Source organism: Pagrus major, chromosome 16, assembly GCF_040436345.1.
Source record: "Pagrus major chromosome 16, Pma_NU_1.0".
In the NCBI taxonomy this organism is placed as follows: domain Eukaryota; kingdom Metazoa; phylum Chordata; class Actinopteri; order Spariformes; family Sparidae; genus Pagrus; species Pagrus major.
Window position 1 is genome coordinate 5,321,263 of NC_133230.1, and position 27,811 is coordinate 5,349,073.

A 27,811-nucleotide genomic window follows, 5' to 3' on the forward strand; every position below is an offset into this window, starting at 1 on the left:
TTGCTGAACAGGTCAGGTGGAGTCTGGTGGACTTGGTCGCTGAGAGAGGAACCTGTTGAAAAGATCAGCAAAGCAATCAGACAAAATACAACATAAAAACAATTAAAGAAATCGAGTAAACCAGCTGAGATGTCAGCAGTGTAGGAACCAGGCTGTATGTTACCTGAGACTAGAATTGTGTTAAAGGTGATGCTGAGGAATAAGATGATCATGTTGTGTTCTGGTGAGTGTTTGGTTTTATTGAATATAAGATCATAATCTTGTTGCTGCTGTTTCTTCAGTGTATCAGCAGTTGTATAAATCTTTTCCAACCTCCTCTTTGAGTTAACCCTCCTATAGCCTACTATAATTAGGTAGGTGGTGCCATAGTGTTTCCTCCTCCTCTTAACATCATAGTCTGACTCAGTGGATGTAGACTGATGGTATAACTCAGCCATTCAGTGCCTATCTCAGGCAGCATTCTCCTCCCTTTCTGCCATCTGCGTGTAGGGACAGTGAAGGAATTTAAGATGAAATTGTTGTTGCTTATCATTGCAACTACCACTACAGAGCTCTGGCTCACTCTAAAGGCCAGATTGAAGATATTCTCGGTACAGGTGCAAGAGGCTGTGAGATGTAAAGAGATAACAATGTGACGGGGAGGTTTTTGTACTGAGGATCAGTGAAGTGTAACACTGTGGTAACTAGCAGCACAGAAGTAAACTGCACTGCTGTTCAGCTCCAGTCTCTCAGTTGTTAATGTGCAGTTCTGGCCTTTGTCTGCACTTCCTTCCAACTTTATATCCAGTCCTTTCTCTGTGGTCGGAAGACGTACTAACATGTTTCCCAACAAATGTAGTTCTCTGTTTGTCTGCTTGTACCAGAGGATTTGTTTAGAGTTAATCCTGTGCGAACAGCTGATTTTGGCTCTTTCTCCTTGTTTGCTGAACAGGTCAGGTGGAGTCTGCTGGACTTGGTCGCTGAGAGAGGAACCTGTTGAAAAGATCAGCAAAGCAATCAGACAAAATACAACATAAAAACATTTAAAGAAATCTATTAAACCAGCTGAGATGTCAGCAGTGTAGGAACCAGGCTGTACGTTACCTGAGACCAGAATTGTGTTAAAAGCGATGCAGAGGAATAAGATGATCATGTTGTGTTCTGGTGAGTGTTTGGTTTTATTGAATATAAGATCATAATCTTGTTGCTGCTGTTTCTTCAGTGTATCAGCAGTTGTATAAATCTTTTCCAACCTCCTCTTTGAGTTAACCCTCCTATAGCCTACTATAATTAGGTAGGTGGTGCCATAGTGTTTCCTCCTCCTCTTAACGTCATAGTCTTTTCAAAATCTCTGTTGCTACAGGAAACAACAACAACCTCCGAGCTAGCACCCTACACCCCCCAAAAAAAGTCAAGTTGCCCTTAAGGTTAGAGGTATGCTTGCTTTTAAGAACGTGTTTGTGCGTGCATGATGGCTGCCTCGTTTATCTTGTGTCCGTTTGGAGTTGTGGTTGTGCACATCCTCAGAAATGCTACACATGAACTGTAGGGACAGTTTAAGATGAAATTGTCGTTGCTTTAACATTATATCCATCATTGCAACTACCACTACAGAGCTCTGGTTCAGTATAAAGGCCGGATTAAAGATATTCTAGGTACAGGTGCAAGAGGCTGTGAGCTGTAAAGAGATAACAATGTGAAGAGGAGGTTTTTGTACTGGGGATCAGTGATGTGTAGCACTGTGGTAACTAGCAGCACAGAAGTAAACTGCACTGCTGTTCAGTTTGAGTTCTTCAACTGTCAGTGTGCAGTTTTGACCTTTGTCTGCACCCCCGTCCATCTTCACACCCGCTCCATCCTCTGGATATGCCTTGCTATAATGCATGTATCCCAGGAACTGAAGTTGTTTGTCTGCTTGCTTGTACCAGAAGAATCGATCATAGTTTTGAATATTGTGTGAACATGTCACTTTGGCTTCTTCTCGAACATTTTGGTACATTTCAGCTGGAATCTGGTGGACTTGGGAGGAACCTGTTGAAAAATAGACGCTGGTTAATTGAAAAAACGTAATGACATTAAAATACAAGAGAATCAGAGTCGGTGGTTCACGCTTTTTCTCACTATACTACACAGAAACAGACTTATAGCAGGTGACGAGGACAACAGAAAACTGAACAAATAATGTATGATAATGATAATATTGAATGTTCAGAACAATACCGTACAATAGTATATGGAAAGGAGGATGTGTGTACAGTATATTAAAAAGGCCAAAGCTTACACAATATACAATTAGCAAAAAACAGCTGAAATAGCAGCAGTATACATGCATGAGACTGGCTATACACAGGCTTAAAAACAGCTTTGAAGACATTACCTGACACCAGAATAGAGTTTAAAGCCATGCAAATGCAAATGACTGAATGAATTATCATTTTGTTTGTTTCTCACTCAGTCAAATTAAGATCATCACCAGCAGTTTGTCGTTGCAATGAATGAAACAGACATACTGAGTATTTCCTTTTTGTTTTTAATAAACCCTCCCAAGTCATGAGGTGGGTGGTGCCATTAACCATCTCTGACGCGCTCCTGGTTGAGACCAAAGATCTGACTCATGATATCCTGATGAAGGAACACAGGTGTGAGCCGCTGTGTGCTGTTCTATGGAGATGAAAACATTTGTGATGAGGAGGTTTTTGTATTAAGGAGCAGTGATATGTAGCACTGTGTAATCTAGCAGCACAATAGTAAACTGCACTGCTGTTCAGTTTCTCAGTCGTTAATGTGCAGGTCTGGCCTTTGTTTGCACTTCCTTCTATCTTCACACCAAGTCCAGGCTCCGGGTTCGGAAAGTTTGCTAACATGTATCCCAGAAACAGCAGTTGTCCATCGTCCGTTTGCTTGTACCAGAGGATTCGATCGTAGCTGTCAATACTGTGTGAACACTTTATTGTGGTTGTTTCTCCTCGTTTGTTGATGTATATATCAGGTGGAGTCTGGTGGACTTGGTCGCTGAGAGAGGAACCTGTTGGAAAATCATCAAAAACGCACAATATACAGTCGTGAGGTACGAGGGCCAGTCCTCATCAGCAGTCTGACAATAATTGTGAAAACTTTCGTTACCTGAAACCAGCATGACATTAGGCAGGCAAGGCAAGGCAAGTTTATTTGTATAGCACAATTCAGACACAAGGCAACTCAAAGTGCTTTACAGGTGCATACAATTACAGTAAAAGCATTTAAAAAAACATTAAAACAAAACATTAAAACAAGTTAAGAAATAAAAAACATTAAAACAAAACATTAAAACAAGTTAAGAAATAGGAAAGTATGCTAAAATAGAATAGGTTTCCTGCTGGATTTACCTCCCATTGTTCTACTTGTCACTCATTCCAGTGCACTTTATAATTATCCTTAAGACCCGGTCGTCACCGCGAATTCAGTTTGTTTACGCTACAAATTCTGAAAAAGCAGCCAACCAGCGGTAATAACCTTAAGAGACCCCTTGTCTCCACTTGGTTCCACTCGGCCCTGAGTTGGCCCCCAATCCAGCGGTAAAACAGCTTAATAGGAAAAAACACCTTTTTTTCCTATTAGCTCCGACGTTCCCAGAACCCGGTATTACTCTGCCCTGAATTGGTCCGAGTCGCCCAACTATCACAATGATCAATAGAAATCCAGCAAAAATTACTATTCACAATAATAGAAAACCAAAGTCACAGCAACTCAATGTGCTTTACATAAAAAAGGAAGCATAAGACAGAAAAAAAAAACAAACAAACAAAACACTGAAAACAGAGTTAAAAGCAAGAGCAAATAAAAGTAAAATAAAAGAAAATAGATAAAGTTTTAAGTTCTCAGCTATAAGCACGTGAAAAGAGAAATGTTTTTAACCTGGATTTAAAAGTGCTTACAGTTGGGGCTGATCTCAGTTCTGCTGGTAGTTTGTTCCACTTGTGTGCAGCATAGCAGCTAAATGCTGCTTCACCATGTCTGGTCTGAACTCTGAGCTCCACTATCTGACCTGAGTCAGTAGATCTCAGAGCTCTACTGGGTTTGTACTCTACTAACATGTCATTCATGTATTCTGGACCTAAACCATTCAGTGATTTGTAAACCAGTAGCAGAACTTTAAAATCTATTCTGTAGCTGACTGGGAGCCAGTGTAAGGTCTTAAGAACCGGGGTGATGTGATCTGATCTCTTTGTTCTGGTTAAAACTCGAGCTGCAGCGTTCTGAATGAGCTGCAGCTGTTTGATGCTTTTTTGGGGGAGACCAGTCAGAAGACCGTTACAGTAGTCTAGTCTACTGGAGATAAAAGCATGAATCAGCTTCTCCTGATCAGTATGGGACATAAAACCCTTAATTCTGGATATGTTCTTAAGTTGATAAAAGGCTGATTTGGTGACTGATTTGATATGGCTGTTGAAGGTCAGATCTGAGTCTATCAGCACGCCAAGGTTTCGGACTTGGTCTTTAGTTTCTAGAGACAGTGACTCAAGATGTTTACTGACAGCAACCCTCTTCTCTTTATTTCCAAAAACAATGATCTCAGTTTTTTCTTGATTTAACTGAAGGAAATTTTGGCTCATCCAATTTTTGACTTGCTCTAAACAGTGACATAATGACTCTATTGGACTGCAGTCATCTGGAGACAGTGCAAGATATATCTGTGTGTCATCTGCATAACTATGATAGTTGACATTTGAGTTCTGTAGAATTTGACCCAAAGGCAGCATATACAGGTTAAACAGAAGGGGTCCAAGGACTGACCCCTGAGGAACTCCACACGTCATAGCCACTCGATCGGATTGGTAACTACCAATGGTCACAAAATAACTCCGTTCCTCTAAGTAGGACCTGAACCATTTTAGGACTGTCCCGCTGAGTCCTGCCCAGGTTTCCAACCTGTCCAGCAGTATACTGTGATCCACAGTGTCAAACGCAGCACTGAGATCCAACATGACCAGAACTGACACCTTGCCTGAGTCAGTGTTCAGCCTTATGTAATTTAACACTCTAATAAGAGCTGTTTCTGTACTGTGGTGAGGTCGGAAGCCTGATTGAAATTTGTCGAAGAGTCCACTGGAGTTCAAGAAGTTGCTGAGTTGATTAAAAACCACTTTCTCAACGATCTTGGCTATAAAGGGAAGATTTGAGATGGGTCTGTAATTGGTTAAAATGGTATTATCCAATGTTCTCTTTGGATAAGGGCCATACAGAGGACAGTGATCATCATGTGTTTCATGACTACATCCAAGAACATCTGTGTTTTTGGTTCTGTGTATTCATCTCTGTATGTGGAGCTCTTCTATTCACACTCCTACTGCTGGTAACCCTCCCATCAGGAACCATTTTTTTTTTAGTTGGGGGGTTTCTTAATGAATTCTCCTCCTCATGAACTGTCACTACACACCACAGACGTACTGTACTGCCACCTTACGTTCAGAAACAAAATAACAAAGACCTGACATGAACCCTCAAACCTTAACTAAAGCCCAGTGGAGACCAGTTGACATTTCAAGTCTTTTTGTGGCGACCAAAACAAGAATTTTAAGCCAAACCATAATGTTTTCCTAACCATAACAGAGTGTTTTTTGTGCCTAAACCTAAGCAGAGCATAAGCACAGTGTGAGAAATAGAAAATTTAACCTGAACAAGCGTTAAGTTGCAACATAAAGAAACGCTAAGTTTGAATTTATCTTTGGTTTTGCAGAAACATACTTAGCTGACATGGCGACTGGATTCTAGAGGAAGCATGCATTTTATTGTCATGTTTGTTTTTGCGAAGAAGTTTTTGTCCTGACCATTAGTATTACCATTAAGGCAAACGACATTTGATTGTTCATAATTGAGCCCGACAGACGCATCAATTATTGGCCAATTCTGGCCCATCGTTGAAATATCTGTATTGGCACTTAATAAGAAAAATGTGGTTTGTTTATTTATTATTTTAATTGTCCAAGTAAAGTTTGTTGTTTCAGTGCACTGATATCATTTTGGATGATAATGTTTATTGTTAAGCTGTAAAATATCCTGCCTCCATTATGTACATGTCTTTGTCTTTGTCTGATAACCACATGTGAGAGATGAGAGAGAAAATGTGTTTATTCAGTCAGTGAATCACAGTGTAAGTGGGAGTACTTGTGGTCCTTGAGGTCCCCCTACTGTACAGATAGAGTTTCGGAGCACTGAGGTTTTTGTTCAGCGCTCTCATGTGTCTGCACCACTGTGTTCACTTGCAGCACAGAAATACAAGCCTTTATCTCCTGGCTCCAGATTCTTCACTGTGAATGTCCCTCTGTTAGCGTCAGGTTTGGTGACTGAGAATTTCTCCTTGCTGAAATCTCCAAAGTCATTATTTGAGCCAAGTGATGTGAACACTATTAGTGTAATTGTTTCTCCTGGCAGCTGTCTGTACCAGTACATATAGTAATGGTTTTGATCCATTGTGTGTCTGCAGTTTATTGTTGCATTTTCACCCTCGTTTTTCCACAATATGGGTGTCTGGGTGACATTACTTCCATCAGTCAGACCTGTGTGTATAACAGTAAATGTTGGATTAATCTGAAACCATTCAATCAATTAAAATGAGAGTAAAAACATGAAACAATAATGCAGAAGTATAACATTTAATTTTATTGTAAATTACCTGTAGTCCACAGCAAAAAGACTGACAGTATGAGGAGGTCTTGTTTGATGATAACATCCATGTTATGCCAGAGTCGCAGGTGTGTAACTGCATATAGATTGTTGGTCTAACTGTAAATGGGTGTATGAGCGGTTCTGTAGGCCCGCCTACATTTCATTACTGTCATGAACGTCACCTTTATCACGTCACATTTATTCAGATCAGTAACACTGACATGGACGAGGTCGACAGATTTTATGATGTGATGCACAATTTAAATCTGTACTAGAGGTGCAACTAATGAAAAAGTAATTGTTGATCAATTTGTCAATTGTTTTCTCGATTTAATTAGTTAATTGTTTGGTCTATAAAATACTAAAAAGTGGTGAAAAATATCGATCAGTGTTTCCCAAAGCCAAAGATGACGGCCTCAAATGTCCTGTTTCATCCCAAATCAAAGATATTACATTTGTTTGTTCACAGAGGAGCAAAGAAACCAGAAAATATTCACATCCAAGAAGCTGGAATCTGAGAATTTTGACTTTTTATCTTGAAAAATTACTCAAAATGGTTAACTGATTATCAAAAAAGTTAGCAATTAAAGGCGCAAAATGTGAAAATTAGCTACCTGTTGAATTCATACTCAAAAACAAATACGAGGCAGCTTATTACTGGAGGAATAGCTGCTGTCAGCTGTGGCTGCCATTAGCTAGTTAGCTCAGTTAGCGGCGCAGCTAGCAGTCAGGAGCACCAGGAGAGTGTTGGTGTTTACACTGCAAGCACAGGAGCTTTAGATTAGACCATTAATCCCAAATATTTCACTCTGCACATCCAAGTATTACAGACACTATGTGTTGTTGAACTGTGGGCCTACAGCTCGACCTCAGACGGGGTCAAAACCGAGTTGAAACGGTTGATAAAATCTTCAAAGCTGCAGGTGCTCATGAGTCTAAACGTCTTGTTTGTATGGCTGACAGATAAAGGAGGGTTTTTGTACTGACATGAGGGGAATCTGCAGCACTGTGTCTACTGGCAGCACAGAAATACACACCACTGTCGTTTAACGCCAGATCAGAAATGGAAAGGCTTGATTTTTCACTGCCATGTCCGTCAAAGTTGATTTTTCCTTTCACATCATCCTCGATGTTTACAAAATGTACGTTCAGTAATCCCAGGAGCTTCAGAGTTTTATGTTCGTCTTGTTTGTACCAGAGAATACGATCATAATTCTGTATTTTGTGTGAACATTTGATCCCACCGACAACAGATTCGCCGTCTGTTTTAATGATGAAAGGAGGTGTTTGGAGGACACTTTTGGTGTCGGAGGCACCTGTGGAAAAGAACAGATGCTTTTTCAAACACAAAAAAATAAAAAATGAGCTGCACATTGTTTTACTCTGTTATAAATACTCACCCTTATTCCCCGGCAGATGAAGGCAGCAGAATATGAAGACCAGAAGCATCATTGTAAAGAAGTTTAAATGTGAAACTCTCTCAGCTTTCCTTCCAGCTCCTTGCAGCTCCAGAGCACATCACTGTTACAACACAACAAACAGGGGAGGTGTCAGTTATCTTCATCACAGCTTTATAAGCTTTGTAATCCAAAGTGGAAGGATTTTACTGTTTCATTTGCTGAGGTTTGTCTCCCCCTGCAGGAGACAGAAAGTGAAGGTTAGATGCTTTATTTATTCTGTTAGTCAGAAGAAGAGCTACATAGATAAAGGAGGGTTTTTGTACTGACATGAGGGGAATCTGCAGCACTGTGTCTACTGGCAGCACAGAAATACACACCACTGTCGTTTAACGCCAGAACAGAAATAGTGAGGCTCGATGTTTCACTGCCATGTCCGTTGAAGTAGATTTTTCCTATCACGTCATCCTCGATATTTACAAAATCTACATTCAGTATTCCCAGGAGCTTCAGAGTTTTATGTTCGTCTTGTTTGTACCAGAGAATACGATCATAATTCTGTATCTTGTGTGAACATCTGATCCCACTGACAACAGATTCACCGTCTGATCTAATGATGAAAGGAGGTGTTTGGAGGACACTTTTGGTGTCGGAGGCACCTGTGGAAAAGAACAGATGCTTTTTTAAATACAAAAAAAAAAGAAAATTGGGCTGCACATTGTTTTACTCTGTTATAAATACTCACCCTTATTCCCCGGCAGATGAAGGCAACAGAATATGAAGACCAGAAGCATCGTTGTAAAGAAGTTTAAATGTGAAACTCTCTCAGCTTTCCTTCCAGCTCCTTGCAGCTCCAGAGCACATCACTGTTACAACACAACAAACAGGGGAGGTGTCAGTTATCTTCATCACAGCTTTATAAGCTTTGTAATCCAAGGAAGTGGAAGGATTTAACTGTTTCATTTGCTGAGGTTTGTCTCCCCCTGCAGGAGACAGTAAGTGAAGGTTATGTGAAGTTGGACCTATAAATAATTTCTCTATATATATTATGTATCTAAAACAGTAGCTCTCTCCTGCTGAGCAGATAATCAGAGTCATCTTCAGTGTTTCACAGACATTAGCAATGTAATTGATGATTAAACAATGGCTGTATTTTCTGTATATGCCACAGACACATTTAGGAACTTAATGAATTAACAAATTAAGCAATACTCTTTATTCACATTGCGCTTTTTAAAGCAGAGCCATCTTTAAGTCGTTGACCTGAGTCCTTGATGAAGAAAATGCCTCTGCACAGCCCCATGCTAATCACTGCAACGTCCAATTTGGTTTTAATGAAGCCTAGTCGATCGACAGAAAGTTCATCTGCAGCTATTTTGATAATTAATTAATTGTTTGAGTAATTTTTCAAGCATGAATACCGAACATATCTGTTGTTCTTTGTTTTAAATAGGAATGTCTTTCGCTCAGAGAAACTGTGATGGACATTTTTTCATTTTTTGACATTTGTTTGTACGTTAGTCGACTAATCGAGAATATAAGTAGATTAACTGACATAGAAAATAACCGTACTTGAGGCCCTATTAATGTTACATTGACATAGATCCATACATGCCTCTTTTTCATCAGTTATAATGGTTTTTCAGTTATAATGGTCCATATGTTTTAGTCAGAAGAAGCTAAATATCATAAATTTAAATGTTAAATGATGCTTACAAAAGATATCAACCATTACATTTTTAGTTTTTAAACAATCATAAGATGTTGGCATATAAATCAGTAACTGTTAGTCTTGTAATACAGTATAAATACAGGCTCTAGCACGGAGGTTTTGGAGCAGTGTTTAAAGTTAACTGTTCCTCTGTGGTCCCTGACGCACCGAACAGAAATACAAGCCTTTGTCTTCTGGCACCAGGTTCTTGACTGTGAACGTCCCACTGTGAGCGTCAGCTTTGGTGGCCGAGAATTTCTCTTTGCTGAAATCTCCAAAGTTGTGATCTTCGGTCCCGAGTATTGTGAACACCACTAGTTTCATTGTTTCCCCTGGCAGCTGTCTGTACCAGTACATCTCGTAGTGAAGCTCGCCCTTTGTGTGGCTGCAGTGTATTGTTGCATTGTCACCTTTGTTTTTCCACAGTATGGAGGTCTGGGTGACATCACTCCCATCAGTCAAACCTGTATACATGAGACATACGCAGACTTTTATAGAGCTGAACACGTTGTGTTCTGTCTTTCCTGAAATAATTATAGATTGTGATGAAGTAATATTTTCCTCTACTTTACCTTTTATCCAAAACAGCCATAAAAAAAACATGAGGAGGTCATGTTTGAGCACGTCCATGTTCTGAAGGTGAGAGTCTCAGCTGTCAGTGTAGTTGCAGAGATGTAAAGAGATGCAGGTGGGAGTGTCGGTATCTTCTGTGCCGTTCTCTGATTCTGTCAGCTGCTGTATGAAAACCCACATGATGAATCGAAGTGTAACCCGGAGTATCTGAGGTAACAGTTTTTGTACAGCTATTGAGTGCATCTGTATCACTGTGTTTACTCACAGCACAGAAATACAAGCCTTTATCTCCTGGCTCCAGATTCTTCACTGTGAATGTCCCAGTATTAGCGTCAGGTTTGGTGGCTGAGAATTTCTCCTCGCTGAAATTTCCGAAGTCGTGATTTTTTCTGGCAGTTGTTGTGAACACTATTAGTTTCATTGTTTCTCCAGGCAGCTGTCTGTACCAGTACATCTGGTAATAGCTGGTACCCTTCGTCTGGCTGCATTTCATTTCTGCACTGTCACCCTCGTCTTTCCACAGCATGTCAGTCTGGGTCACAAAGTTTCCATCAGTTAGACCTGTGTGTAAAGCAGTAAAGGTCACCACAGAACAACCTGAACCCAACCTGAAATATAAACATAATTCATTTTAATGATCCACAGTTGATTTTATTGTAATTACCTGTAATCCACAGCAAAACGACTGATAATCTGAAGAGGCCTCGTGTAATGATGAGAACGTCCATGTTCTCTCAATCAGAAACTGTCAGAGTCTCGTAAAGCTACAACGACATGAAGAGCTGCAGGTGGGAGTGTCACTGCATTATGTGATGTGATCTTGCAAACTGCTATGTACAAATATAAGCGGTGTTGGAGGTCCCCCTACAGCTCATCACTACCCTGTAGATTATCTGTGCTTTAAGATCAGTAGCAATGACATTTTTCGATGTGCAGATCTCAAAAACAGACTTGCTTTATCGTCTATTTTACTCTAAATTGGACCATTATTTAGTAAATGAACATCATGCTTCGTTGAAGACTTGAAACTAGAGATTAAGACCATAAACTCAAAAGAAAACTGTTTACTGAGGTAATAAATCAAGTGAGAAGTAGGGTCATTTTCTCATAAGCTTACATACAGCTGGCCATTAGAAAGAACGCAGGTTTAAAGCGCTTCGGCACTGGCTTTACTTTTCAGAACGGAAATCCTGCTGTTTATGAGAAAACGTCACAACCACATCAGATTGCAGTAAACTGCTTAAACAAGCTTTATTTCATACAGTGTCACAGAGAGTGCCGTGTCAGATGAGGTCAAACCGGAGTCAAAACAGTCTTCAAAGGCTGCTTTAGATGAAGTCTGGCTGCAGGTGCTCAAGAGCCTGAACATATAGGAGAGTTTTTGTATTGGCATGAGGGGGATCTGCAGCACTGTGCCTACTGGCAGCACAGAAATACACCCCACTGTCAGTTAATGCCAGATCAGAAATGGAGAAGTTGGATTGTTCACGGCCGTCTCCATTGAAGCTGATTTTTCCCTTCACGTCGTTCTCGGGGTACGGGGAGTTCACATTCACGAATCCCAGCAGCTTTAGAGCTTTGTGTTCATCTTGTTTGTACCAGAGAATAACGTCATAATTTTGTATTTTGTGTGAACAGCTGATCCCACCGACGACAGATTCACCAGGTCTCTTTATGATGAAAGGTGGATTTTGGGTGACACTTTTGCTGTTGGAGGCACCTGTGGAAGAAGCAGACGGGATTTGAAATACAGAAATCATGAACTGTTCAACGTCCTACTCTTTCTGGAATATTATGTGTTCTCACCTTTACCTCCTGGAAGATGAAGAAAACTAAATATAAAGACAGTGAAGATCATGTTAACAGCATGCAGATTTTCTTCCCTGCACCTACGTTGCATCACTGTTAGAGTACAATGAACAGGGAGGTGTCAGAGAGGGGTCTACATCATTACTTCAGCTTCATCAGCAGGGCGGGAGGAGTGTTATCTTGATATTGTAGTCAATGGATGTGAAGGTTGTCATGCTCATTTCATTTGTTGAGTTTTGTTTCCCCCTGCTGATGTGAAAAATACTGTACTCACTAATAGAGTCTAAAAGTAGTTTTTCCATTTTGCAGATAAAATGTACAAAAACTTTGTCTTATAATTAGTTCAGTGCTGCGTTTGTGGGAGTTTCAAATTATTCTGTGCACTGGTCTCCTTCTGAGTTGCATATCTTTCTCGAGCTTTTCGAATATTTAATTCATTATCACTTAAGCCATTTATTTTCACGGTTAATCGTTTAGGTTTTAATCATCAAAAAAAAGGAGAAAAATGCTAATCACAATTTCAAATTTAACTTACAGGTTGGGGCCCATCATGCCTATTTGTCTTGAATAATTAACTGTCATTAAATCAATGGTCAATACTTTTGACAACCTTTATTATGACGCTTTAAAAGGTCTTAAAAACTGGATTTTACATAACGTGTATGTGTTTTAATGACTGTGTTGTCACAACATTTATAGAAACTCCTGAGCACTGAGGTTTTTGTTCAGCGTTCTCATGTGTCTGTATCACTGTGTTCACTCACAGCACAGAAGTACAAGCCTTTATCTTCTGGTACCAGATTCTTCACTGTGAATGTCCCGGTGTAAGAGTCAGGTTTGGTGGCTGAGAATTTCTCTTCACTGAAATTTCCAAAGTCATGATTATCTTTGCCAAGTGTTGTGTACACTATAAGTTTCATTGTTTCTCCTGGAAGCTGTCTGTACCAGTACATCTGGGTATAGCCTGCAGTCTTGGTGTGACTGCAGTTTATCATTGCACTGCTACCCTTGTCTTTCCACAGTATGTCAGCCTGTTTGACATAATTTCCATCAGTCAGACCTGTGTGAAAAACAGTTAACAATACCTGAGGTGAACATTTTAATTTGCACACAGAACCTTTACTGTTTTGTAGTCTTTGCTTGTTAGATCTCTGAGCAACATTCAAGTCAATAATGCAGTGTATTGATCTTTTTGTACGTCACCATTTATCCAGAGCAGAAATAACAACAAGCTGAAGAGACCATGTTTTGTGATGTCCATGTTCAGAAAGTCAGAGTCGAACACATAACTGCCAGTGAAGTTACAGAGACAAAGAGCTGCAGGTGGGAGTGTCATATAGTATGATACGAGCCGTTTGATCACAGTAACTGGGTACATTTGTGGTCCTCGAGGTCCCCCTACAGTGCATGAGATAACTGTAACAGTCATGCCAACAGTGCACTGAGGTTTTTGTTCAGTCTTCTCATGTGTCTGTATCACTGTGTTGACTCACAGCACAGAAATACAAGCCTTTATCTCCTGGTACCAGATTCTTCACTGTGAATGTCCCACTGTCAGCGTCAGGTTTGGTGACTGAGAATTTCTCCTCGCTGAAGTTGGGTTCAAAGCTAGGTTGGGTGTTTTCCGTAGTGAACACTATTTGTTTCATTGTTTCTCCTGGAAGCTGTCTGTACCAGTACATTTGGAAATAGCCAGCACCCTTCGTGTGGCTGCAGCTTATTTCTGCACTGTCACCCTTGTCTTTCCACAGTATGTCAGCCTGGTGAACTTCACTTCCATCAGTCAGACCTGTGTGAAAAACAGTTAACAATACCTGAGGTGAACATTTCAATTTGCATACAGAAGAACATTTATTGTTTTTTGACTTTTTGCTTATTATCCCTTGAAAATTTAAGTCAATACGCCAGTGTACTGGTGCATTTGTACTTCACCTTTCATTGAGAGCAGAAGTAGTAGCACGCTGGAGAGACCATGTTTTGTGATGTCCATGTTCAGAAAGTCATAGTCGAACACATAACTGCCAGTGAAGTTACAGAGACAAAGAGCTGCAGGTGGGAGTGTCATATAGTATGATACGAGCCGTTTGATCACAGTAACTTGGTACATTTGTGGTCCTCGAGGTCCCCCTACAGTGCATGAGATAACTGTAACAGTCATGCCAACAGTGCACTGAGGTTTTTGTTCAGCGTTCTCATGTGTCTGTATCACTGTGTTGACTCACAGCACAGAAATACAAGCCTTTATCTCCTGGTACCAGATTCTTCACTGTGAATGTCCCTCTGTCAGCGTCAGGTTTGGTGACTGAGAATTTCTCCCCACTGAAGTTGGGTTCGAAGACAGGATTGGTGTTTGCCACGGTCAACACTATTTGTTTCATTGTTTCTCCTGGCAGCTGTCTGTACCAGTACATCTGGTAATATTGACCACCCTTCGTGTGGCTGCATTTAATTTCTGCACTGTCACCCTCGTCTTTCCACAGCATGTCAGTCTGGTTGACATCATTCCCATATATTAGACCTGTGTGATTAACAATGAAGGATTAAACAAACAAAGCTTTATAATCAACCAACTTTTGGATGTTATTTTCTGACATAACGTCCATTTAACAAGTGAAAAACATGATCAAAAATCAGTTTTTTTAAACTTTCCACAGTTGATTGTATTGTAAATTACCTGTAGTCCACAGCACAATGATTGATAATCTGAGGAGGCCGTTATGAATGATGGTAATATCCATGTTGTGTTTAAATAAACTGCCAGAGTCTCTAACAGATACAAGGATATAAAGAGCTGCAGGTGGGAGTGACACTGGATTGTATGATGTGAACCGCTGGGCTTCTGTGTGCTAGTCTTTAAATGGGAGTAAAAGTGGTGCAAGAGGTCCCCCTACAGTCCATCACTCCCCAGTCATGTTGATGGAAAGAGTGTGTATGCATGCATGCACGTACAGCACATATATACAACTAAATGCCAACAATTAGCAGTTTCCCCTTCTTTCTCTCCCAAGTGAGTGATCTGTCTACTCTGCTGCAGTTTGTGGGAGGGTCTAATTATTCTGTGCACTGGTCTCCTCCTGAGTTACATATCTTTCTCAAGCTTGTGCAGTATTTGATTTAGAGAAACTCCTGAGCACTGAGGTTTTTGTTCAGCGCTCTCATGTGTCTGTATCACTGTGTTCACTCACAGCACAGAAGTACAAGCCTTTATCTCCTGGCTCCAGATTCTTCACTGTGAATGTCCCAGTATAAGTGTCAGGTTTGGTGGCTGAGAATTTCTCCTCGCTGAAATTTCCAAAGTCATTTTTGCTGGTTGTTGTGTACACTATAAGTTTCATTGTTTCTCCTGGAAGCTGTCTGTACCAGTACATCTGGGTATAGGCCACAGTCTTGGTGTGTTTGCAGTTCATTGTTGCATTGTCACCCTTGTCTTTCCACAGTATGTCAGTCTGGTGAACTTCACTTCCATCAGTCAGACCTGTGTGAAAAACAGTTAACATTACCTGAGGTGAACATTTTAATTTGCACACAGCAGAACATTTACTGTTTTTGTAGTCTTTGCTTATTAGATATATAAGCAACATTCAAATCAATAATGCGGTGTACTGATCTTTTTGTACGTCACCATTTATCCAGAGCAGAAATAACAACAAGCTGAAGAGACCATGTTTTGTGATGTCCATGTTCAGAAAGTCAGAGTCAAACACGTAACTGCCAGTGAAGTTACAGAGACAAAGAGTTGCAGGTGGGAGTGTCATATAGTATGATACGAGCCGTTTGATCACAGTAACTTGGTACATTTGTGGTCCTCGAGGTCCCCCTACAGTGCATGAGATAACTGTAACAGTCATGCCAACAGTGCACTGAGGTTTTTGTTCAGCGTTCTCATGTGTCTGTATCACTGTGTTTACTCACAGCACAGAAATACAAGCCTTTATCTCCTGGCTCCAGATTCTTCACTGTGAATGTCCCTCTGTCAGCGTCAGGTTTGGTGACTGAGAATTTCTCCTCGTTGAAGTTGGGTTCAAAGACAGGATTGGAGTTTGCCACGGCCAACACTATTTGTTTCATTGTTTCTCCTGGCAGCTGTCTGTACCAGTACATCTGGTAATAGCTGTTACCCTTCGTGTGGCTGCATTTAATTTCTGCACTGTCACCCTCGTCTTTCCACAGCATGTCAGTCTGGTTGACATCATTCCCATATATTAGACCTGTGTGATTAACAATGAAGGATTAAACAAACAAATCTTTATAATCAACCAACTTTTGGATGTTATTTTCTGACATAACGTCCATTTAACAAGTGAAAAACATGATCAAAAATCAGTTTATTTAAACTTTCCACAGTTGGTTTAATTGTAAATTACCTGTAGTCCACAGCACAATGATTGATAATCTGAGGAGGCCGTTATGAATGATGAGAATATCCATGTTGTGTTTAAATAAACTGCCAGAGTCTCTAACAGATACAAGGATATAAAGAGCTGCAGGTGGGAGTGACACTGGATTGTATGATGTGAACCGCTGGGCTTCTGTATGCAAGTCTTTAAATGGGAGTAAAAGTGGTGCAAGAGGTCCCCCTACAGTCCATCACTCCCCAGTCATGTTGACGGAAAGAGTGTGTATGCATGCATGCACGTACAGCACATATATACAACTAAATGCCAACAATTAGCAGTTTCCCCTTCTTTCTCTCCCAAGTGTGTGATCTACCTCCACCCTACAAACAAATTAACTCCTTCTTTCTTCTGGCAAGAGATTCAACAACTTAAGAAGCTTAAGACCGAGTGGCATATATTGTGATGGACAAAATATGAATGATATATCTGGACTGGCAGTAGTAAAGAGAGAAAAAGAGGAAACTGACTGTTTGTCCACTACTACTTGAACTTAACCATACTCTTCTAATCCTTCAGGGGACAAGAGAAGTTCATAATCATAAAAAATAAACCAAAATATTAATACAAAAAAAAAACTACATGGACTTTCATCAAACTACATGAAACCTAAAGATTCCGGGGAGTACATGAAGGTATCATTAGTTTCGTCACGCCATTGGCGACACAACGGCTGATGATTGGTTAAAAATGTTATTTTAAGTACACATCAACCAATGAGGAGTCGCTTAATGTCACAAGACCCGCCCTCATGCTAGAGCTTGTTGTGGTTGACTTGGAAACCGTTTCAGCGTCGTTGGTGTAGTTGGAGGATAATCACTGCAGCGAAATACACGCAGTTAGCTTACCCTTAGCGTACCCCTACCTGGCTTTATAGACACATGTATGTAGGATTTGCTTTATATCGAAGCTCAGACTGTTTGTTGAAGAAGCTAAGTCTGTCTGGACCAAGTAAACAATGCCGCTTAGGTTAGCTAACGCTAGCAAGCTAACGTAGCTAACTCTTATCAGCCTAGCTTCTCACAAAGGTTTGCTTTTCCGATTGTGTTAGCCTCAGCTGAACAGATATCCACTCGTATACGACGCAGTTTTGTTCCAGTGTTTTAATCTCAATTTCTTAATTCATATGAAACACATAGTGGTTTGCTAAACCAACTGTTGACGGTAAAATAAAGCAAAGTGTGAGCCAGTAGTAGATATTTTATGGTGCAACGTTAACCTTAACAATGTTTGGTATTTTCAGAATGAAAGCCTTCTTCCCTGGATTACTCTCCTCTTGCACTAAAAGACATTACGGTGCCTGACAATGCAAGCAGGTGAGTGTCTGAAAGTAGCTAGTAATAACACATTGCAAGTAAAAGTCCTACAATAACAAAACTGTACAGGAGTATAAAAAGTTACTACTTAGTTAATACTCTAAGTATCAAAAGTGATAGTTCTTACAATACAGAATACTTTTTCAGAGTTTTATATTATCATACAATATGTCATATTAGTGAATTATTATTATTATGGTAAGTAAGTAAGTATAAGCAGTATTGTATGTGCTGTTTGGTGGTTTAATCTGCAAAAAGACACCTTTTACTTTGTCGATCATGTTTTGTATGTATGTAAATAAATGTGGTGGAGTAGAAATCAAATGGAAATACAACTACCTCAGGATTGTACTGGAGTGCATTATGTAAGCAAATTTACCCTTCACCACAGCAGCACGGATCGGCTGATCATTGACCCTTCTGAGTGATCGTATGAAATGTTCTGTGTTTTGCCCATGAATGACGGTCTCACCTTTTTACAGGTGAGAGTGATGACCGGGCAAAGACCCGGGAAAGATTCAATGAAGTGTTCAAGAAATACACTGAGCCAGAGAAGAAAAAGGTGAAGAAGAAGAAAAAGGCTGAAACACGGGAGACGATAATAGTACGTGTTCTAATATCTGCAAACATCATATCAAACTTTAATGATCTGTACAGTTTAAGGTTGAAATACCCACACATATTGTATATTGACATCTCTTTGCTTCCCTCTTCCCCTGTTTCTTTTAGCTTCAGGATCTAAAGAAAAATCTTGAGAAGGACACGGAAGATGACGAGACCATCCTCCAGAACACATATAACCCCGAAGAGGGCAGCCCTCGCTACACCAAAAATAAACGAAGAGAGAGGGAAACAGTGGAAAAGGTTAATGCCAACAACAGTAAAAATCAAGAGGAGATTCGGACTCCAAAAGGCAAGAAGAAGAGTAAGAGGGAGCTTCCTTCTCCCCCTGTACCTGAGGACATCTCGAGTTACATCCAGGAGGATGTGGATACTTCCAAGTCTGAGATTGCTTTGCAGCCAGATGATGTAGGTGGTGGAAAGGAACCAAAGCGAAAAAGTAAGAAGGATTTATTGTTGCATTGTCACCCTTGTCATCCTACAGTATGTCAGTCTAGTTGTCATGCAAACAGTGTACTGGGTATTTTGTTCAGCTTTAACATTTGTCTGGAAATGTGTTGGTAAAGGCAAAGGAGCTACAGAGGCCAAGGCAGAGCGTCAAGTGGAGGACGCAGAGGACAAGCTGCTGCATGATTACCAGCAGCAGATCGCACAGGAGGAGGAGAGGACCTTAAAGAAGACAAAGGCAAAGTCTGAGGAAGAGTCTGTTGTCTCCCAAAAAATTACACTAAATAATGAAGGTGGGAAGAAGAAAAAGAAAAAGCTGAAATCTGTAATCACAGAGCCGGAAATTGGGTGTGTATTTCTGCTAATATGATTTTTAAATGAGTAATAAAGCTACAGGCTACAGTTTTGAGCAGCATTTTGAAGATTTTTATACTTTTTGGTTCACTAGGGATCATGATGACGATGCTGACCAGGATGCTGATGTGGAAAACGAAACAGAATCCAAGGGAAAGAAGAAAAAGATGAAGAAGAAACATGGTAACGGGATGTTAGTCGTCAGCAAAGTTCCCTTTCAAAGTCAATATAATGTATGATGATGATGATTTCAATTTCCCATTTTTCAGTTGTCGAAGAAAAGAGTGAAACTGATGTAGAAGCTCCACAGAAGCCAACATTCGATGACAGCCTCGTGCTGGGAGTGTACGTCCACAGAACAGATCGCCTCAAGAACAACCTGCTCATCTCACACCCCATGGTGAAGATCCATGTTGTGGATGAAATCACTGGACAGTATGTGAAGAAAGAAGACTGGTGAGAATGGGCACAGTGGCACCTACATTACTGCAGTTCACTTTTTAATTACACTTTTATATTGTGCTTACACATTCGTATTAGTGTTGTGTTTCAATTTCTGGGTACATTCTCTCTTTTGATGCTTAATTGTAACATCTGGCCCACAGTTATTCATGTTAGATAAATCAAGGAGTGGTCTACAGTTATTGTAACGTCTGATTTCAAAGGCAGAAGAAGGTGGTAAAACCTTTGAGTGGACACAATACATTCTAGTAACTTCCCAACTGTGTGGCTTCAGTTTCAGTATTTTTATACTTTTGCTTTGAAATGAAATGTCTGTCTTTGTTTTTCATAGCCATCGGCCTGTCTCCTCGTTTTATGAGAAAGAGAACGTGGACCACATTCTTCCCATCATGACTCAACCTTTTGACTTCAAGAAGAACAAATCGATCATCCCCGAGTGGCAGGAACAGATCATCTTCAATGAACGCTTTGGTTATTTTGTTGAGCAAAACGATGAAAGCCCCAGAGTTCTGCTCTTCTTTGAAGTAAGAGACACTTCATTAAGTCACATTTGGCCAATTTTAATGTAGTTGGGAGTAACTGTTTATTTAAACGTTTCTGTAAGATCCTGGACTTCATGACCATGGAAGAAGCAAAAGCCAAAGTTGATGTTGACAAGCACGAGCGAGGATTTAGAAAGATTGCATGGGCATTTCTCAAGGTACTATATTTGGTTTGGTCAATCAGAAAGAAAGTCTGAATTTGTTTAAATTGCTCTTTTTAATACTTATTTCCTGCATCTTTTAGGTTGTTGGCGCGAATAGTGTGCTGAATATCGACAGGAAAGTTCGCCTCCAGCTCTTCTGCCCTCCACCTCGGGCAAAAAGACAACCTAAAACAATTGAGGTGGTCGAGTGGTGGAGGAAGTTCCCCCGAAACAAATACGCATCCACCCTTTATGTCACGGTGAAAGGAATTAAACTCCCTGAGCATGTGAGTTAGTTGCTGCTTTAAAGCTGTAATGATTTATTTATCTTTGTAATGGATACTTCTGTGTCACACACTAGATTCAGTAATATGTTGAAGCTCTAATGGTTTTTGTTCTGCAGGTGGACCCCAGTATTCGGTCCATGATGGCTTTACAGGAGGAGAGGGGAAGCACCTCCTACAGTGAACTGCAGAATGAAGTCACCAAGAGAAGCCTGTCACAGCCGCTAGACAGCAAGCCGCCAGTCTTGAGATGGAGCAGGCTGCCTGGACAGGTTGGGGGAATTCAGAATTTTTATTTGATTATAACAGACGCCTCGTGTGGGGGTAACAATAGGTGACGCTGCTTCTGGGAGGGACAGAAATGTGGCGGTGGCTGGAGATCTTTAAAAAATTAAGGAAACCACGATTTGCTCAAACAAGATGAATGAAGCTGGAATCCAACAAACCAGAAATTCAGATATTCATTCTAGGACACATTGTGGGTCCATCTTAAAAATTGTATTTCCTCAATAAAGTTATTCTTCGTCTTCTGTCATGTTACTGTAAGATTAGACACTTCACTGTGGGTGGAACCACTTATACATGCCAAAAAGTTATACTCTGATTAAATACTTAGGGGCAGGTAAACACAAATACACTTTATTTGGCATCCATGGAGCTTAGTTAGCATCTCAAAGCAGAAGTACTTCAATCACATTTAAGAAATATTGTCGGGGAAGGTATGAATATGAAATGTCCGTATTTTTTTGACCCAGACTGAAACATGATTGCATGAGCATCACCAGACTCTTTCTGTTAAAGGCCTGTCAGATTCCAAACAAGCTCATGCTGTCATTCCGCGGTGGTCAGATGGGCTGCTTCACAGTGCTCTTCTCTCATGCTGGGACATTACTGGCTGCAGCGTGTGCTGACAGAGACACTTTCCCTGTTGTAGGTAAGCAACACCTCATCTGTGTAAAACTGCCCCTGCTGATGTGCCTCTTGACACCTCAGCAGAAATATACAGCTCATTAACTCGCTGTTTATATGCTGTAGTCATGAACGGCTCTCAGGAGGAGACATCTAGCATATACAAAAAAATATATAAATGAATTACTCAAAAAATAATCTGTTGTCGTATTGTTTCAGTGTATGAGATTCCCTCTGGCAAAGCTCTGGCTGCCTTTCGTGGCCATCTGAAAATAGTCTACGATCTCTGCTGGTCCAGAGATGATCGGAGCCTTTTGTCTGCCTCCTCTGATGGAACTGTCAGGTAAGTTTCTGTTTGTTATGTTTTTAAAAAAGCAGCGAGTGTACGATTGTCTATTGTCACTGCTGGTGAATGAATTGCTGTTCTTTGTAGCACCTCTCGGGGGAGCAAGTCCTCCTTGTAGTAAATGGCTCACTGTGTCTTTACGTCAGCAGTGACACAGCATGTTTCGGGCTAAGTGGTGACACACTGACTCAAAAGTATTATTTAAAGAACATTCCTCGACGCACAAAGGAGTGTCTGCATTATTCAGTTGTTATTGCTCTCCTCCCTCAGAGAGTGGAATGTGGAGAGGCTTCTCACAACAGCCCAGAAGGTGCTTCCTCATCCGTCCTTTGTGTACTGTGCTCAGTACCACCCCGCAGCCCAGAACCTGGTGGTGAGTGGGGGCTATGACTCAGTGATACGAGTGTGGAGGCTTGATGTCGATGATGTGAACGGCCAGCTGCTGCAGGAGTTCGAGGGTCACAACAGTTTCATCAACACAATTTGTTTTGACTCTGAAGGTACGAATTATATTTATTATTTATGCGTTACCATCCACGATTAAACAAACTGTGGTGCACTGTTTATTAGGCTTAGGCTTGACTTCTTGTGAGTGTTGTACTTGTCGCTCATTGAAGTTTATGTTCCTTTTGGTGTAATTAGGTAGAAGAATGTTCTCTGCAGACTACACAGGCCTCATCATTGTGTGGAAAACTAAAACTAATGACGGCAGGCAGCATCAGCCATGTCAGCGCTGGTGCATAGAGAAGGTACAGGAGATAATAATTTGAATGTTTGACGTGCATGTATACACATACAGTAGAATTTGAAACGTGAAGAAATATGAAATTGTGCATGTTTTCTCTCTGCAGAAAATCGAGGAAAGTGACCTCAGAGGTATCTCCATCAACATGCTGCAGCTCCATCCGAATGGGCGGTGCCTGCTCATCCATGCCAAGGGCAGCGTCCTGAGGATGATGGACTTGAGAATGTAAATATAATAAGAAGCACCATGTGTAAATACAGGAAACTTTCTGTAACTTTTGCTGCTGACTTCATGTTATGCTATACGGCCATTTGAATTACACTGTGTGAAAAAAAGGCACGGTCACTTGTTATGACTGGAGAGAATCGGTGCATCTTAGCCTTTGTGAGTACATGATAACTCATTAGCGATGGGTTCCTTCTCTTTAATACAATAGAACTAGATGGCAATCAGCTCTTGGTGCTCCACATAATAAAACTCAAATAGGAGAGAAAAAAGGATACTATATAAAACCATGTGACTCATCTTCTCCTTTCAGTCTGGCTGTGAAGAAGTACAGTGGAGCCATAAACTACAGAGAGCGCATCTACAGCACTTTCACACCATGTGGGAACTTCCTCTTCTCTGGCAGCGAGGACGGGATGGCATATGTCTGGAACACATACACAGGTGGGAATCATGTTTATTTTTCTGTAACAAAGAAGCCAGGTGTCTCCTCCCAGTATTCTGTGCATTTGCTCCAGCTGTAAGCCTTGTTGTCTTCTCAGGTGACCAAGTTGCAGTCTACTCGGAGCTCTGTTACCGCACCGCTCTCCACAGCGTGGCATTCCACCCCCACGAAAACATGGTAGCTTTCTGCGCCTACGGTCAGAGCCAGCCCGTCCACGTGTACCTGTACGACCGCAAAGGTTTGTGAAAACATCTGAATCGTTCATCAATGTGCTCAGACCTCACAGTGTTAGCTCAGACTGTGTCATGCTGTATCACGCAGTGTCCCAGCTGGAGCTGCACAATGTAAAAGCAGCGTCGACTGTCAGCAGAGCAGCGTCTGTGGACACCAGAACCGTCAGACAAACACCTGACCCCCCCGCGTTACAGGACACATCTGGTACTTCAGCCCTGGATCAGTTTGCCCAAGCAACAAGACTTTCACTGAAAATGCAGTATGTGAAGGAGCAGCTGGACTCTGCACTTGTAAGTACTCCTCCTTTATTGCTTTAACATGAGTATACATAGAAATAAAGAAATTAAACATTCTGTCCTTTTTAGGAACCACATCCAAGGTTTTCAACGTCTGGATACATGAATGAGCAGGGTACTGTATGTTTTTATCCTTTGTACAGTTTAGCATAACAAACATAATGTGCTGCATTACATCTCGACCAACCCACGTTAATCTCACGCTGTCTCTTTATTTACACACTAAACAATCTGTCTGTTGTGTGTTTGGTTTGCAGACAAAATGGGGATTACTCACACAGGGAGGAGTCTGACATTAGATTCTGGCACAGTGAGTGTTTGATCAGTCCTCCTTAAACACACCTTTGTATACTCAGTCTTTATTCAGGTCATAGATGGTGATGTGACCTGTCGGGCTCTTCATGCCAACACTGAATTTGTTCTCTAATCTGTTAACCAGCTTGTTTTTGGATTTCCTCGAGTGCTGAGGAAGGAAATGCCACAAAAATAAGTCTGTAGACTGTGTTTTAATAATTAATTATTTGTTAAGCACAGCATTACAGAAGTGCTTTTTGTTTTTCAGGTTATCCTGCCTTCAATTTAATCATGACCTTAAATTGGCTTCTGCACTGTACATGAAGCACTTAACACAAAAATTGCATTAGGAAGCCCGTGAAGGTCTTCACCAAACAGAAAGTAGTCATTACATGACTGCCGTTTTTAAAATAAACCAAAGTGGTATGCAACTCACGTCCAGCTTTTTCTTTTAAGACGGGATTAAACGCTTCGTTACCTCCTCCGTCTCTCTTGTCGCCGCACTCCAAGCTGCAGCTGTCTGGTTCTCTGGCGGAGCAGCTTATCCCCCAGGCGGCTCTTAGCACCCAAAACCGTGAGTGGCTTGTACAGTTAATCGCACTGTTACGTGTCTTTGACCAATGAATGGTTTAACTACAGCTCCCTGATACTGTGAGGTCAAATATTTTCTAAGATTATTGCTGCACAAGGTATAGCATGTGGTGACCAAATGCTTCTAGCATTTCGGTGTAGAGTCTCTTGAAGCATGTACACCATACACAGAGAGAAAGATGGACCGCTTGTGATGTTCACATGTGTCCGTAAGTGATCTCTGTAAACACAAGTCACTGTCTCGTGATACAGTTCAAGATAAAATATTCATTGTTCTTTGTCTTGTTGTTTCAGGTGGGTTCAGTCCAGTCGGTCAACGTCTGAGAGGAGCTTCATCTTACAAGCAGTCGGTAAGGCTGATAAAGGGGCAACTGGAGGATATATGATGTTCTGGACCTTTGCTTTAGGAATGTTTCTCTAACTGAATCAGTCAACTGCTAATAGGGTCTGCCACAAAGCATACATCCATTTAAATGGCTACTCCAGGATTAAACTAAAGTTCCTCTTCTCCCTCAGACTCTGCCTGACTCCCTTCCCTCAGGCCTCCGCGTGGAAACAGACTCTCCTCCTGTTCAACAAGTCGTGAGTATCCACTGAGGCTGTGAGCTCGGTCACATGCAGTCTCCCCCCCCCCTCCTCGTATTCAGTCCCTCCACCTCTGTGTTCCTCTTTTAGGTTGTCTCGCTCTTTAACTACAAAGCGAATCGAGCGGATGAACTGACCGTACGCCGCGGTGATGTCATCCAAGTGCTGTACAAAGACAATGAGTCATGGTGGTTCGGGCGTCTGGCCAATGGGCAGCAGGGATATTTTCTGGCTTCTCATGTAGCAGATCAGAGTAAGTGGATTATATTTTCCTTTGATGGTTTTGATTCATGTATTTAATGTATAAAACTTCTAAAACTAAAAAGTTTTTTTTTTTATTGTAGTAGATTTCAATGAAGAGGCGAGTCAGTCTAACACAGCCTTGTCTGAGGGGACTGTGGAGAGGTCAACACCAAGCAGGGTAAGAAGAGTGAAACTGGCATCTGTCTTGTGAATCATAACTTTTTCAGTTTCCTTTTCGGCTAAAAGGAGTCAAAGGATGTGGCTGGATTAGTGTCTGTGGTGTTCTCTGTTTCTATTTGGTGAAAGTGATACTTCATGGTGATACCGTCTTTCTGTTGGCCGTAAAAACACCCTCTGAAGGTCTGAATGGTGGCTTTTAAAGGTCTGATGGTATTTACCAGTGGTCAGCTTGAATTGATGTGAGCTACAGATTAAATGCCAAACAAAAATGCCTGCAAACTGCTGTCGTCTTCCCAATTTTCTTTTATTGTACATAATACACAGCATCTTTTGTGCACGCATGCATCACCTCAAGTCACCTCAGGAAGATCATCTGCGGTTGAGACTTTGTCATGTCCTGAATAAAAGAAGGATTGTGAAAGACATAGCAGTGTGTCAGTATTTATAGCTCTGTAAATGTTCAGTATGTTCCAAACAGCTGACATTGTGACAATTACGACTTCCATCCTCTATTATTTTCTGGTAAAACTAAGATAAGTCATGAGCCACTAATTAGCCTTCAGTGTGGGTGAGGGAGAATGATTTCATGTTTTAAAAACGCATGATGGTTGTGGTCTGTCGTACAATATCTGTAAGGTACGATTCCTTTCCTGTCTTCTCATAGAGAAGTTCTGTTCCATTTTTTTCTCCTTCCCGACTTTTACAAGGTGTCTGCTGCGGTCAGTTCTTCGGGGGAGCTTATGTTTCTTTCTGAGCCGACCCTCTCTGACACCGACCCTGAGTTGACTGATGCAAGGTAAAAGAGGAACTAGACTACTTTTCATCTTTCCCTCCTCCTAGTGATTTCCTGTGGTATTACTGTTGGTGCTATTGCAAAGATGGTGTTAGCAACATGGCTACAGCAAGCATCCTGGCTACTGTCCAGACCAAAAAACAATCCCAATTTGACCTAGAAAATCTGATCTCAGTGCTTTGAAATGGCAGGATAAAAAAGGTTGTATTAATAAGTAGGCAGGTTTTATTACTTACTGATCGAGCAGAAAGAATGCTGGTTTTGATCTGTCTCAAATCCTGCTGGTAAGAAGAAACAGCAAGGGAACAGACTTTGACACAGCACCTGAGCGCTCTCCATCTAGTGAATGCCTGTCCATTCACTCTTGTTTAACCTCAATTCCCATCACTCTCACCTCTTCGCCTTCTTTGCCTCCTCCATCAGCTGGGTCTTTTTTCCACATGCCACCTTTACCTGGGGATATGAACACACCCCTCTGTAAAAAACTTCAGAACATAGATAGGAATAAAACTGGACAGTTTAGAGTATGTAGGTGCTACTGAAGTGGAGTAAATCCTCCTTATCACTGCATGAGGTCCCATGTGTTGTTTTTCAGTAAGAATAGCAAGATTACAAAGGGTTTATGACTGACTCTTCTATGGTTTAGAACTAATGAATGCTGATGGTGAACCATGTTTTTTTCCCCACAGAGCGAGAAGGAAAAAGAAGGTGAAAAAGTCGGGAGGGGCTTCATTTTCAGATGCCTCAGAGTCGAGCAGGAGGAGAGGCAGATCAACAGACAGACCTCTCCCGAAGAGACCGACAGGCCGGACTAACGGTGCCTTTGAGCCTGAAACATAAACCCACGGTCACATGATTTGTTTCAACTCGTGTGCTCTTCATTCTTTTATTTATATGAAATACATTTTTGTAACGACGATAAACTTTGCAGGAGTTTTTTATATTTAACAGTCGGTATGTTCATATGCTGTATTGTATTTAATACAGATTGACTAATGAAATGGTATAATTTGTAAATGAAAAAATGTCTTCTAGGAGTTTATTTTGTATGTTAAATGTAAATATTGATTGATGTAAGCACAAATTGAATATGTACATTTTTACAGATGATATAGAAAACAACATTTCTGTAATATTTTCTTAGCCTGTAAGAGATTGAAGTTTGTATGTGACACGTTTTCACAACTGTAAAAGTAAAATGTGTTCATTTCTAAATGTTTTGTTTTTATCTTTCTATACATCATGTAA

General features: G+C 40.9%; 2 protein-coding genes across 4 annotated transcripts in view; one reads left to right on the top strand and one right to left on the bottom strand.

The window, feature by feature from the left end:
- The window catches only part of LOC141010098 (M1-specific T cell receptor beta chain-like), a 30,658-nt gene extending 29,526 nt beyond the window's left edge, over positions 1-1,132 (bottom strand). Inside the window, exon 1 of the mRNA XM_073482912.1 lies at positions 1,084-1,132. Coding sequence (XP_073339013.1) covers positions 1,084-1,132 — 49 coding nt within the window. The remainder of the gene's footprint in view (positions 1-1,083) is intronic.
- On the top strand, positions 141-27,778 carry ahi1 (Abelson helper integration site 1). Of its 3 annotated transcripts, XM_073482908.1 has the most exons (29): positions 141-223; positions 932-1,143; positions 17,752-17,824; positions 18,307-18,428; positions 18,554-18,884; positions 19,012-19,240; positions 19,341-19,429; positions 19,516-19,702; positions 20,040-20,232; positions 20,313-20,408; positions 20,495-20,680; positions 20,797-20,949; positions 21,479-21,611; positions 21,806-21,929; positions 22,203-22,432; positions 22,575-22,681; positions 22,784-22,902; positions 23,216-23,346; positions 23,445-23,585; positions 23,669-23,871; positions 23,947-23,992; positions 24,135-24,187; positions 24,628-24,745; positions 25,057-25,112; positions 25,279-25,344; positions 25,438-25,600; positions 25,692-25,768; positions 26,478-26,566; positions 27,253-27,778. In XM_073482908.1, exons 3-29 carry the CDS (start codon positions 17,815-17,817, stop codon positions 27,401-27,403), a joined length of 3,603 nt encoding a protein of 1,200 aa, XP_073339009.1. In that variant the 5' UTR covers positions 141-223; positions 932-1,143; positions 17,752-17,814; the 3' UTR covers positions 27,404-27,778. The 3 variants fall into 3 exon arrangements, with proteins under 3 accessions (XP_073339009.1, XP_073339007.1, XP_073339008.1); XM_073482906.1 differs by lacking the exon at positions 17,752-17,824; XM_073482907.1 differs by lacking the exon at positions 17,752-17,824 and having other exon boundaries at positions 25,695-25,768.
- Positions 27,779-27,811: the final 33 nt, after the last annotated feature.